The sequence below is a fragment of the Phoxinus phoxinus genome (assembly GCF_949152265.1).
Source record: "Phoxinus phoxinus genome assembly, chromosome: 17".
NCBI lineage: Eukaryota > Metazoa > Chordata > Actinopteri > Cypriniformes > Leuciscidae > Phoxinus > Phoxinus phoxinus.
In genome coordinates, this window is record NC_136892.1 from 23,881,435 (window position 1) to 23,894,706 (window position 13,272).

The following is a 13,272-nucleotide window of genomic DNA, read 5'->3' on the forward strand; positions in this document are numbered from 1 at the left end:
TTCTGGGTGGGAAATACATACATATTGAGGAAAGTAGTGCACAGCCCATTGACCACGTTTTCATGTGTCATAGCCTCTGCAGGTCATTGATCCAGATCACCCGTTGGCAGCGCTCGTTCGAAAAGCCAAACAGGAGAATAATGGTGCCGTGGCGATAGCGACCAAAGCGGAGGAAGAGCTTCAGCCGCCGGCAGTAGCAACACAGATGGAATACAGCTCCGACCGTGAGTATGATGCCACATCAACATCTATTTGGTTAAACAAAAGGAATGGCTTTTTAGAAGTTACAAGAGCTTTGGGCTTCACAACTAATGAAAATAAATACAAAATCATGATATGCATTTTTTATTATTGTTGTTAATAATAATAACTAGGGGTATAACAATATATCGTGTCACAATATATTGCTCGCAATACAAAAATGCAACAATATGTATCGTAGATTGTGACAATCTGTAATGAGTATTGTTCACCCTAAATGAAAGTTACTGTGTGAGAAAGAAGTTTTAGTATCAGTTCTACATTAAACTACTATATATAATTAATGTTATATACTGTATAATAATGCAATGAGAGAATATTTGTGGGTCCTCCTGATAATGCCAAAATGTCTTGTTACCTAGTCTTATCTAGTCAGTGACAGTACAAGCCTATTCGTCTAAAATAATTCTGTATTTTCAGCTTCAGAATCATGAATATTTTTATTGTGATGTCGTCATTTTACTAAAGCGCTATATACAAATATTTATCTGCCTCATATACTGTTAGTCATTTTGGTTGTTCTACTGAAAGAACAGATTTGTGTTTTAACACATGGTGAACATAAATGGGCTTGACATTTGCAGTGTGCTTAGACTTACAATGCACCATAAAGCTTGACACAAACTGAAACTGCAGCACGATAGAGTTCTGTTTGTCTTTTTTGGATGTGGTCGGTAGTACTTGGCTTGACTCATTCTGATGAAAAAGACGTATTTCCTCTTGAGATGAGCCGTTAATGGAAGTGGACTACAATGCCAGCTCTTTAAAGGCGGTGGCAAATCATTAACATCTTGAATTATTTTTAGGATGATCGATTTTCAGGGCATCCTTGAGTGAACATGGCAATGAAGCTGACCTTCCGATGCGAGCAAAGTTCATTAAATTAAGTACTAAAGCAGGCAGACTGCTCTCCTTATCTTCAGTCAGTTCTAATTCAACAACTTTACAACTTTAAAGTTAGTTTTTCTTTCACCACTTGAATTGATTCTCACTACATCCTCAGATTTTTGCAGCTGTTGAGCACCATAATGGATCACAGACATGTCCGTCGTGCGTGGGATTTCAATGGCGAAACAAAGGCACTCAAATTAGTCTACAAGTCTGTCAGTAATAACATCTGCTCCTAATGAGTGAGTTTTTAAGCAGTCTGATCCACAGATGCTAGCTTTCTGTTCGCGCTGCCAAAATGAGTGCACCTGATGCTCCAAAAACAACTTTAGAAGCAAAGCAAAAAGTAGTCAGTGGTAATTGGAATAATATTGGATGTGCTTGATAAGTTGATATTGCAGCATTTGCTTGCAGTGTAGTACCATAGACTGTAAAAAAATATGGACGTAGTGTCCGTGACGTCACCCGTGGTTTCTGAAGAGCATTTTTGAAGGCTAAAGTGGGCGGAACCGGCCGTCACCGTCTTGGCCTCGCGTCACCGCTCGTCTTTCCCGGATAACAGAATATGGGCGGAGCTGAGGAGCCTGACTATCTGAAACCACGCCCACCTAGCTTGACGTTATCGAGTTAGCTCAGGCTTGGAAGCTAATGCTATAAGCTACTCACAGTACCAAGTGATTCTGTACAGCTATTCTGCTAGTTGAAAATGTATTATGCAGTAACTTACAATATTACTCTGAGTGTGTGTGTGACCGTGATTTATGTGCATACATGTCAGTCACTCTTTTATTACAGTCTATGGTCCGTCAGCGCGGCATCGCTCGTCAAGTTCATAGAGAGCTTTATTATTCAGTCCATTTTAAATTCTGATTTTGGCCGTATCTCAAATGGGTCAAAACATAGATATATTACCTATGAAATTCAAGTAAATGCGCTAGAAATCCGCGCTCATTCAAGGATGTGCATTTATTGCATGGACGGAGAAAGCACCGACACTTACAGGATTTCATCTGACGGTACATAAGCATATTATCATCTGTTCCAGAGCAACGGTACCGCAGAACGAGTGTAGCCTTTATATCTATTACGTTAGACGTTTTTAAATCTGAAAACTCCAAAAAGCAATGAAATTGTCAGACATCCATAGTGCATGTTTACAGAGGAAAACAACTGAAATACAGCGCTCTCTCGAACGATACTCGACGACAACGATTGAATCCAAAGGCGTGGGCGAAGTAATGGGTGTATTAATTTGTATGAAATAATCCCGAAAAAAGCACAAACACTGCAGAGATGGCAAGTTCAGCAGCTGGAATTTGCTGAGGTGAAGTGACGGCTAACAGCAGACAAACGGCTAGCATTGACATCAGCGGCAATCCACCTGTCCCTCAAGTGGACACGCCCTTAATAATGCAGAACTTCAAGGCTTAATATAATTTAAACGGATGAGTTAGACAAAAATTCACCCCCCTCACAGTTTTCATGAAGGGCAAAATTAGCTGTATAGACCAAAACCACTTCGAGTACCAGGCTGTAAACATTTTTTTCTTTTTGCAGTAAAGTTGGGCATTTTAACATGGGGGAGATACAGATTTGACTCACTTCTGCAGCCAGCCTCAAGCAGCCAGTCGATGAATTGCCGTTTAATTCACTTCCGTGTTGGTTTGCTTGTGTAGTACCCAATATGCAGCAATCGAGCAACGTCAAAACTGACTTACTATTACAATAATCAACAGGGCACTGACACAAATAAGAGATTTGTGCAATGTGGAGAAGAATTGCTCATTATAATAGGGAAAGGAATTTTTTGTTGCATTTGCTTTTGTGTAAATCTATAAAAAAAACAAATAACTGTTTTGTTTATGCAGCTGCCAAAAGGACAGATGTGAAGTTAAAGTCTTGATTTACTGATAAAAAAGCAATGAATTCATTTAGCAACACAGTTCTCAGCTTGTTTTGAATGTGCCCCTTATTTTACTTATTTCATTTGAAAGAATTTCATAAAGTTTTGGAACAATTGATGCTGGGTAAATGATGACAGATTATACATTTTTGGTTGAACTATTCCTTTAACAGTAGCAACACTGAATCAGGCATAATTATGCTTACAATTACTTGTGTAATGCTATTTGGTAAAATAAAGCTGCTGCTTTTCTTCATAATTTGGCTGGGCAGTTCCAAATGTTGAACTGATTATTGGTAGTAGGACAATTATGACAACAACAAAAAAACATATTTATTGATTTCCCTATTACCGGTACATACCCAGAGCTTTATCCTCTCACCTGGTTGTACTAAAAAAAACGTTAGGAACTGCACAGACAAATTATGATGGCAAGCACTGGCAGATTTATTTTGACCAAAGAGAATAACAGAAAGTTTTTGTCCTCCAGAGTCCCATGGCGTTTAATCTTCCATTTGCTGTTAGCTGGTTCTCTTGCTTTAACTCTCAATGTTTTAAGGTACTGTGGGGAACGAGCAATTCGCTTTTTATTGGAAATAGAGAATTTAGCGCTCAGCTGGTGAAACACTCAAGCTGGGACTGCTGATTTGTCTCAATTAGCTTGACTGAAAGAGCACCACTGGTTTCTTGAGGGAAGTGCCACAGGATTACAGTGCCTGAAGGCGCTTCAGTGGGCCAGTTTCTCAAAAGAAAAGCTACTTTGACTGCAAATGTGTATTTTCTAGGATTAACAGCATTACAAAGAGGTTCTGTAGGCTTAACCACAGTCATCCTATAATCTTTGTCCAAATGTGAGGGTTATTTTCCCGAGGCTTTGGCCTGTATCTGAGGTTTGCTGTGTATTTGTCTTTGAGGCATGTTTGGCACTAAATTTGAAGTTTGTTTTAACATTGTTCCATTTCTTCTCAAATCAAGTTGGAATTAGTTCCCCTGCTTGATCTATTTTAAACTGGTTGCTATCAAGTTCCAACCATGTGGTACGACAAAAGGGGAAAACGTTTTATAAAAACAGATTCCTTTGGTTAACTGGTGGTGGGATGTCATGAGACTCATGGAAGTGCACTCTCAGTGGGATTGAGAGACGTGCACGGCTGGCTGACCTCAAGCCTTCTTGGGAATCCTTCTTTACGGCCAGCGGCCATAGCTTAGGCAGACTTCAGATTTATTACGTTACGCACGCCGTTCTGCTCGTTTGTCCCAGAATGCTCTGCTCATTGCCTGTGAGTCACCCTGGCGCCACACCACAGGCCGTGCCAGCTTCGCCCTCCCCATTACTCCAGTAAGACATCGCTCTTCTGCTAAAAAGAGCAGGCTATTCTGTCCGCTTCACACTACTAGAACAATTACACCCTCATTTCACTAGGGTTCAGTAGACCTTGTTGTTCCACATCCATTCAGCTCGCATGATTAATGCAGTTTATTAAGTATGTTGACAGTAGGGAGGTGTGACCTTTGAACTGCTCAGTTACTGGACTAAGCGTCTGCCAAAACTGTAATCCCAACAGATTACGTTGTCTGTTTTTATATAATGAGTCATGATGTGTTGTAAAATGAGTCTTTTTAGTGTTCAGAGTACTTTTCTTTGTGGTTTTACTGTGATAACCATTGTCATTGTGTCGGTGGTTAGAACTTTTCAGAAGGAACAGCATAATTAGGTTCGTATATTATTGGTATAGAACACCATACTAAACTACTCTGACATTATTTCCTGTAAAGCAAAGGAATTGTTTTATGGGTTATGATCGTACAGTTGAATGACTCTTCTGAGTCAGTTCTTTGAAATGAATTAAACCACTCACAGATGAACTCACTGGTTTAAAACGGATTACTTTCTCATTGAATCAGTTGAAATATTTCTGAATGAACTCGCTCACTGTAATACAGTTTATATATACAGTACTGTTCAAAATGTATGGAGTCAGTAAGATTTTTTTTTTTTTTAAAGATGTCTCTTATTGTCTTATTTAATCAAAAATACAGTAAAAACAGTAACGTTGTTTCCTAAAATTAATAAATGTAAAATGGAATGCAAATTTAAATTTATTCCTGTGATTGCAAAGCTGAATTTTCAGCATAATTTCTCCAGTCTTCAGTGTCACATGATCCTTCAGACATCTTTCTGATATGCTGATTTGGTGCTCAAGAAACATTTCTTGCTATTATAAATGTTAAAAAGGTTTTTTTATTTATTTTTTTATTTTTTTATTCACTTGTTAAAATCAAGTGTCAGAATCGGTTTATTCTTTGCAAATCCCATCTCATCCCGTTAGGACGTGTCCGTGAACCTCTGTATTACACTACATGCTCAGTTCAAGTTTTAGGATTATTCTGGGTTACAGCCTCTCTAAGGTCACTTGTGAGATTCAGAAAAGAATTCATTGAAGAGAACTCACTCAGACTTATTTGCCAGAGTAAGCGTAATTTTGTTTGCGTATGAGACGTGTTCCCTCAGGCATTGAGGATTATGTGTTGATTCTTCAGGCTAATCTTTCTCAAATAGCGCTCGAGTCAAATCCAGCAGCAGATGCCCGACTCTGGATCTTCCACAGCTCTCTACCTCTTTATCTCCACAGGGAGACATCATAAATGATTAGGTCCCATCATTGAAAATGAAGTCTGCTAAGTTTGAGATGGAGGAAGGACCTATTAGTTATGAGATATGTGAATTCTGCTGTGGTTTAATGGGGATGTCATTCAGTTATATGGTTGTGATGTACTCTGATGGAAATAGGCCTGTTAAAATTATATAGTCATCTGTGTATTATTATTTGATTTAAATGCCGATATTTGATCTACGCTTGACTTCCAGTTCCAAACACAAAATTATTTTGATTTTAATAATTTAAATGTTTATATATGTCAGTGTTTTTATGGAAATATTATAGTAAAATATCAATTTATTTAATACAGTTTTGCAAGCTCAAATTAAGTTATGAGGATTTTGACCAGCGAATTTCAGAGAATTTAGGACCTACGTGTTTTGTCTATCATTAGAAGTTAGTACGGCCGCATCTGAGGTAGTAAATGCGTTGTGTTACGTATTCATCAATTTTTGGATTATGAAGTTCACTGTTGCTATGTGGGCACTCAGTTTTTTCTGTCATTTTGATAAAATCTCATGTTATTAAAGATGAAGTGCTTCGCACAGGCTAATTAAATGGTTAGTTCACCCCCCAAAAAAAACAATTCTGTCATTTATTTTCCAAACCCGTTAGACTTTTGTTCAACTTCGGAAAACAAATAAAGATATTTTTGATGAAATCTGAGTTTTTCTATCCCTACATTGACAGCCTACGCAACGACCACTTTCAAGCCCCAGAAAGGTAGTACAGACATCATTCAAGTAATCCATGTGACTCCAGTGGTTTAAACTCGTTTTTATGAAGCAACACGAGTGCTTTGTTTGTCAAAAAACAAAAACATAATTTACCAATTTTTCTGTACAAAATTTTAATCTCCAACATCTCCAACAACATCTGCTCTTGTCAACAACATGTATACGCATACGTGGTGCTTTCGTGAACACACGTTAAACTGTTTTACTGACAGTTTGAGGATCCACTGGAGATACAAGATTTAGTCACAAGTTTAGTTACGTAAAAGGGTAACCAATAGTTAGGATTTATAATAATAAAAATGACGAAATATGGATATACCAGATTTCCGCCCGACAGCAACGACATAAATACGATATATATTGTACTTTTTTTTTACCGTACTGTGTGCTGCTCAGGGGGTTTATTTTGCAATAATGACTGGCTGACTTTGCATCATCCCACTTACTAGAGTCTAGCATATAAATGGAGATGAAATATGTTTTATAATATTGATCTTAAAGTTGTTCCATTAAATTTTATGAGTCGCATCTCAAATAAAATGTTGGAGATACACTTGCCACACACAAATCTATCGCTCTCCACTTCGTTCTCTTCTCTTCTCCAAGATTCTCGTTTGCTGCTTTTTCTTTCCCTTGGTCTTTCTGCTATTTTCTGTTTGAATCTTGTGCTCCTTTCTCCCCACACTACCTTGCACGTTCAAACATTCACAGTCAGTCATGAAGTAAATGTAGTTGTCCAGATTCCCAGCGCCCCTCTCCCCTTCCTCTTTTAGCTCACTTTGATGTGTGGCTGCAGTCAGACAGAATGCTAAACTCGCCCAACTGAGCAGGACTCTTGGTCTCTTATAGGTCCTGACTTCAGGAGTACTCGGGAGATGGCGTTGCTTTGATTCCTTTATCTTTAAAATGTCTTTGTTTGTTGAGTTTCATCATTGTCAGTGCTGCAGGGTTCACGTCTATACCTTTATGAAGTCGAAGCACAATTTTTTTTCATTTACTTACTCTCATGTTTTTCTAAACCTGTATGAGGGTGAGTAAATGATGACAGATTTTTATTCTTTGGTGAACTAAACCTTTAAGCCTCTAAAAAATGTGCACATAGCAGATATTTTCTGTATTTGCCTAATAGCACAGATTTGGTTGTGTTGTGTTGTTAACAGAGCTTGAACTCGCGGCTCTGTTTGCATTGCGTTCTTATTAAACTGCTTTGTTTAATGGTTCTTTTTTGCCACCGTAACAGTTGACTGAAGGAAAAGGAGCAGCGCTTGACTGTAATTAGGCTTTATTAAGTGTTTTTCGAGGACTGTATGTCTTTACATGCTTGCCATCTCAACATGAGGACAGTCTGATCCTAATTATTTGTGGTAGAGCAGAACAAACGAATGTGATTTATTTTATTTTATGTCTTCCGCTCGCTTTTTATCTTCTACTTGAAAAAGAAATTTAATTATGCGGGCCGTGATCTAAACGTAGATTATTTTAATACTTAACTTGCATCAGCAGTTCCCTCCGTGTACTTTCCTTGCCGTATAACCAAAGCAGAAATACTATCAATGACTAATGTTTAATGCAAGGCTCGACAAATATCACCAAAATGAAGCTCCGTCTTTATATTGCAAATGGGGCAGAGAAAATGAGGCAGAAATATAATAATTATTTAATAAAAAATTGTGGAACTACTGTGCATTACCGTTTAAAGGTTTGAGAACAGTTATTTTACGTGCATCATATTTAAGAATTCTGTGTGTCTTTGTGTGTGTGTGCGTGTGTGTGCGTGTGCGTGTGTGTGTGTGTGTGTGTGTGTTTCTGCATTTCACACAGCTAATGTGACAGCAATGTACTATGGCTATTGTATGTTGCCTGATGGTACATATTGCCTTGCACCACCGCCACCTGGGATTGACGCCAGCGCCTATTACACCTCGCTTCCCCCTGCCATGATGTCAGCTCCTCCTGCATCTTGTCCTCCTCCTCCTCCTGGCACCACACCTTTGTTGGATCCTGTAGCTGTAATCCCATCAGCCCCTGCTGTAGGTCCAGTCACGGTGTCTGCTCCTGCGTCTGCTCCGCTCTCCCATTCTGCTCCTGCCGCCCCTCCAACTTCCAGGTAAGCATCTGTTTTTGCTTTCTGTAGAGATTAAAGTATTTAAAAAATCCTATATGTGTCTTTATTTTTCTTTTCATCCATCAGTTCTCGGCCCCCTCAAACCACAGTCGCCCCGACGGTGGTGGCCGCTGCCGCCCCTGTTGCAGCCATCATCCCTCCGCCTCCTGACATCCAACCTGTCATTGACAAACTAGCAGAGTATGTGGCCAGAAACGGGGTGAAATTTGAGACCAGCGTGCGTGCCAAGAATGACCCACGGTAAGCAATTATGCTCCTGCTTGTTACAGTCATCCCTACAGATATGACGGTCTCACTGCTCCTATTAAATTAATGTAATATGTAATAACTATAAACCACTCTCTCTGTGTGTGTCTTCTTCACCCTAAAGGTTTGACTTCCTGCAGTCCTGGCATCAGTACAACTCCTATTATGAGTTTAAAAAGCACTACTTCATGCAGAAAGAAGGCCTGAGTGTGCAGGAGGTAGTTTAATCTTTCTCTTTAATTTCTCTTTCCTTTTCTTTTCTCGCACACTAGTTTTTATCTCTTTTAAATTCATTTGTAATTACGTTTAAATGTATTTGTGTAGCAGATGCAGGTACATTTATTACAGGAACAACTCCTCGTCCTGTGTGAACAGAGCCTTGTCTTTTTGATACTAGCAAACTGTTTTGCATGTATATGCGATGCTAATAGCACAATATGACACATTTAGCGTCTCATTAACTACTCATTTGGTTTCAGAAATTGATGTTTACCAACTTAAATAATCATGTTTCATAACCTTCAAGGTTTTTAATACTTGGTGGCTCTTCTCCAAGGCCACTTCTGTGGATTCTGCATTGCTTATTCACCCCCGTATATTTCTGTTCATTAATTTCACACATTTTCAGGGAGAGAGACTTGATTTGACATTTGCTGACTTACATCAGTAGAAATATTAAAAAACATCAGTATGCAAAAATGCAGTACATGGATTTTGAGAGAAATTTAGTGATTTATCAACCGTTCAAGACGGTAACTTCTCTGGGTGATGGTTTATTGTGTACTGGTAGGATAAAACAATTGTAATATAGATGCAAAGCCCAAAATATAATTTTTCAAGAAAAACCTCATCTTAATGCAGATGAATTATAAGTCAGTGAAGTAGGCAGATTAGTGTCTTATGGCCCTCTTTAGTAATGTAGAAACAGTGCGGTACAATACTATAATACAATTCAGTTTAATGGTAATTCAATAAGGCAGTTCAGGACAGTGTAATATAAGGGCAATTAGTAAACAATAGAGGTTTTCGTGCAGTCAATACAGAAACCGTTTACTTTGATCCTTGCTCTAGTTTAACACTGGTATACTGTGGAAGGAGATTGAGCAGCTGTTTTTCAGAGCAGATATATTAGAGGTTGCTAATCATTTGTTGAAAAGCATTATTTTAGCTGAATCTGTGTAATTTAACTTGATTTTCTAGAATTTCCATAGTCACAATAGTCTCCTACAATAGTTTACATGCATCCAATTCCAAGGTAAAAAAAAACACTCAAATTTTCTCATAATATACTTTGCAACATCACCTCATTTCTCAAAGAGTCTGAAAACGGTTTGTTCGCTCTAAACCACACCTTACCGCGAGCCTACTCTGCTCTGATTGGTCAGTCGGCCCTGTCTTTTGTGATTGGTCTAGCGCATGTTGGGAAAACGGCTTTGGAGGTTTCCTCATCACTTGATGCACAGTGATACAAACGATGGTGCGAGAGCGAGTCCTCAGCCTTTTGAAGTGCATGCAAATTAGATTCACAGCGTTGAAAACAGTGTCTTCTCGACAACACGGACCAAACTCTTCCAGGCCTCTGCTACAGCAACAGTGTTTGAGGGCGGGTCAAAGTAGATGTCATTCGTAAAGACCATTTGCAAATTTGTTACATTGTTAAGAAGGTGTGTAAGAGGAAGTAAGACTGGAATGGCTGAAGACTCGTTTTAGCAGTTCAGAATTTATTCCTTTTTAAGGAGACGACAACTTTTTTTTGTCATGTGCTTTGATCTGTAAAACTTTGCAGACATTTTAACTTTGCAGGCATTTTACCTTCACAAACAGTTATATTACACTACATGAAAGGTAATATTCGAAAAAGCATAATGTGGCACTTTAAATTTAATGATTAGTTGTCCATTTTTAACTACAATTTTAATCAAAATACTTAAGAATTTATTAGTATTTTCCAAATATTGCTTAACGTTTTCAGAAAGTGTTTTAGTGCATTGTATAATATTTTTACCATTAATAATTGTTTAAAGCTAATAAAACTTAATAAGCTTAATCAGTTAAACATTGAATTAATAGTTTATTATTCATTAAAGCTGAAGTGTGTACCATAGTTATTTCAATATTAAAATAGTCTCTCCTTTTCCTGTATCTGTTTAATTTGACTTAATTTTAAAAAATGCAGACGATTATTATTAAAAACAATGATTAGTTGTCCATTTTTAACTGGAATTTAAATAAAAAATCCGTACAAATTGATTAGAATTTTCCTCATAATTCATTACTTTTTATGGATAATTATGTTTATCCAATAAAACATCAAGCTTAATCAGTTAAATTATTAACATTGAAGCACTCACTGATTTATCATTAAAACTGAAATGTTCAATCTTAAAATAATCTCTGCTATCCCTGTTTCATGTGCAGAGACAACCAACTAAACTATATACTCAATCAGTGGTTTTATTTTTGGCCAGAACTATTTGTTTGATTTTTTTTTTTTGCCCAAATCATTTCTGCAAATCCATTTGCCGCAGAAATTACACACTTCAGCTGTGTGTCTTCAGGTAAAATCCAAGATTAGTAGCGAGTGGTCTCAGTCTGTGAACAGCAAATGACGCCAGTTTTGACCGCTGACGGCCAGAAAATGACATCTTGATATGTTTACCAGTCAATTAGTCATGGTAATTTGAAAAAGATGTCAAGAAGGACAGACATAATAAGGGCTCGTATTTCCGTCCTTGATTTTTTGGCTATATTTTCTTTTCTTTTTTATTTGTTGTCATGTGTATTTTGCCTCTAATGGTGTGTGCGATGCTGTAAATCCATTATGCCAAGACTACTTGTTGTTTTCCCTGTCATTACTGATAATTAACTCACTGGTCATTCTTAATGCATCGAGAGGCAAGATAGACTTAACTGCAGCTGCGCATTATTGAATATAAAGAACGTTCAGTGAATTGAATTAGAATAAGAGGGTTTTTATGGATACATCTGCCTGTAAGTGCTTAGAGTGGCCTCTCTGTAATTCTCCCACGCATGGCACTGGCTAATACAAATTTTGAAAGCAAGTGATAGACTGGCATAATGTTTATTGTAGAAAGGAGGCGGGATTCTTCATGGTTTTGAATGGAACGCATGCATGCTTTAAGCGATCGTTGACCTCTGGTCTCCGTAAGTGAATCTAAAGCCAATGTTCCCATTCTCTGCTTTAAATTGATATTCCACTTGTGCTGTTTAACATTTCAAGTGATCTAAATTCCCAATTTATCTCCTAAACAATAATAGTCTGTTTTCAGTTGTAGTAATAGGGATTTGTTTACAGTTTGGTTCAGAAGCACTTGTGCTCAGTATCAAACAGTAGAGCATGACTGAGGTTTTGATTCCCAGGGAAAGCATGGAACTAATGAAATGTAAACCTTAAATGGAGTGTTAGTTGCTTTAGATAAAACAGTCTGTCAAATGCATAAATGTAAGGAGCAAAGTCAAATTTTTTAAAGACCATAATGTTAATGTTCATCTGAATATTTGTTACATGTTTGTCCAAGGGGACTCAATTTCTGGGTACCGGTAAAAGGAAGACATTAAAGATGCAGTAAGTGATTTCTAAGAAACGCTGTTGAAAGTTGATTGGACAGAGCAGCACAACACATTTGTAGCCAATCTGCAGTAGGGGGCGTGTACACTCGTGATGGAGGAGAAGAGAGAGTGAGCAAGAGGGAGATTTGAAGAAAGACTGTATAAAGAGAGATGTCTGAGAGACATTACAAAAGAGGTCAGGGGAATATCACTGGAAATAGAAGGGTTATGATCAGGCAAGAGCTTTAGGACCCACATTTAAATTAGAAAAGCTTTCCAGCAATGTAAGCGGGAAAGCCTGAAAACGGGTGCTGAGGTTGCTTTGTTTCTGCTCCATACGTGAGTAACAATGGTTTTGCTGTTTCACAGAACCAAAATATGCTGTTGTTATAATGTAAGCTATAAAAACAGGACAGTTTTGAGTGTCAGTGTTTGTCTGGAGCTGGTGTGCTGCTGGTTACAAACAAAGAACTCTTGCTTGTATATACTCTTGTTATCTTGCTTGTATACATCCTTGTCATTCATCATCTTCGTTTTATTTTTCGTAAAGCATTATTTTGCTTCACTTTAGCCATGATAAAGAGATATCCACTCTTGCATTGCATGCTCTTGCATTTTGGGGGTGGAGCAATGAATTGAGGGGTGTGTTTGTTTGGGTTGATTTCAGATATCAACAGTGTTTCTTAAAATACACTTACTGCACCTCTAAGTATCTAAGTATTACCTCTAAGTAATCATCTGGCGAATTAAGGAATCCTTTTATTGTAAAGGCGTTGTTCATGAATATTTATTAAGTTACTTGACTGGACTCCCATGGAAGGTTGCCAAGCTACTTCTGCATGATCTAATTAATATTCGCTATACCTTGAATTCATTGGCGTA

The 13,272-nt window shown here is 37.8% G+C and overlaps 1 protein-coding gene across 4 annotated transcripts in view; it reads left to right on the forward strand.

The window, feature by feature from the left end:
• Positions 1-13,272, forward strand: part of sfswap (splicing factor SWAP) — a 93,480-nt gene that overhangs the window by 22,930 nt on the left and 57,278 nt on the right. For 2 of the 4 annotated variants that reach the window (XM_079585775.1, XM_079585776.1), the window contains exons 7-10: positions 74-224; positions 8,283-8,556; positions 8,641-8,814; positions 8,945-9,038. In XM_079585775.1, coding sequence (XP_079441901.1) covers positions 74-224; positions 8,283-8,556; positions 8,641-8,814; positions 8,945-9,038 — 693 coding nt within the window. Of the gene's footprint in view, positions 1-73; positions 225-8,270; positions 8,557-8,640; positions 8,815-8,944; positions 9,039-13,272 lie in introns of all 4 variants that reach the window. The other 2 variants (XM_079585773.1, XM_079585774.1) reach the window with 1 other exon arrangement.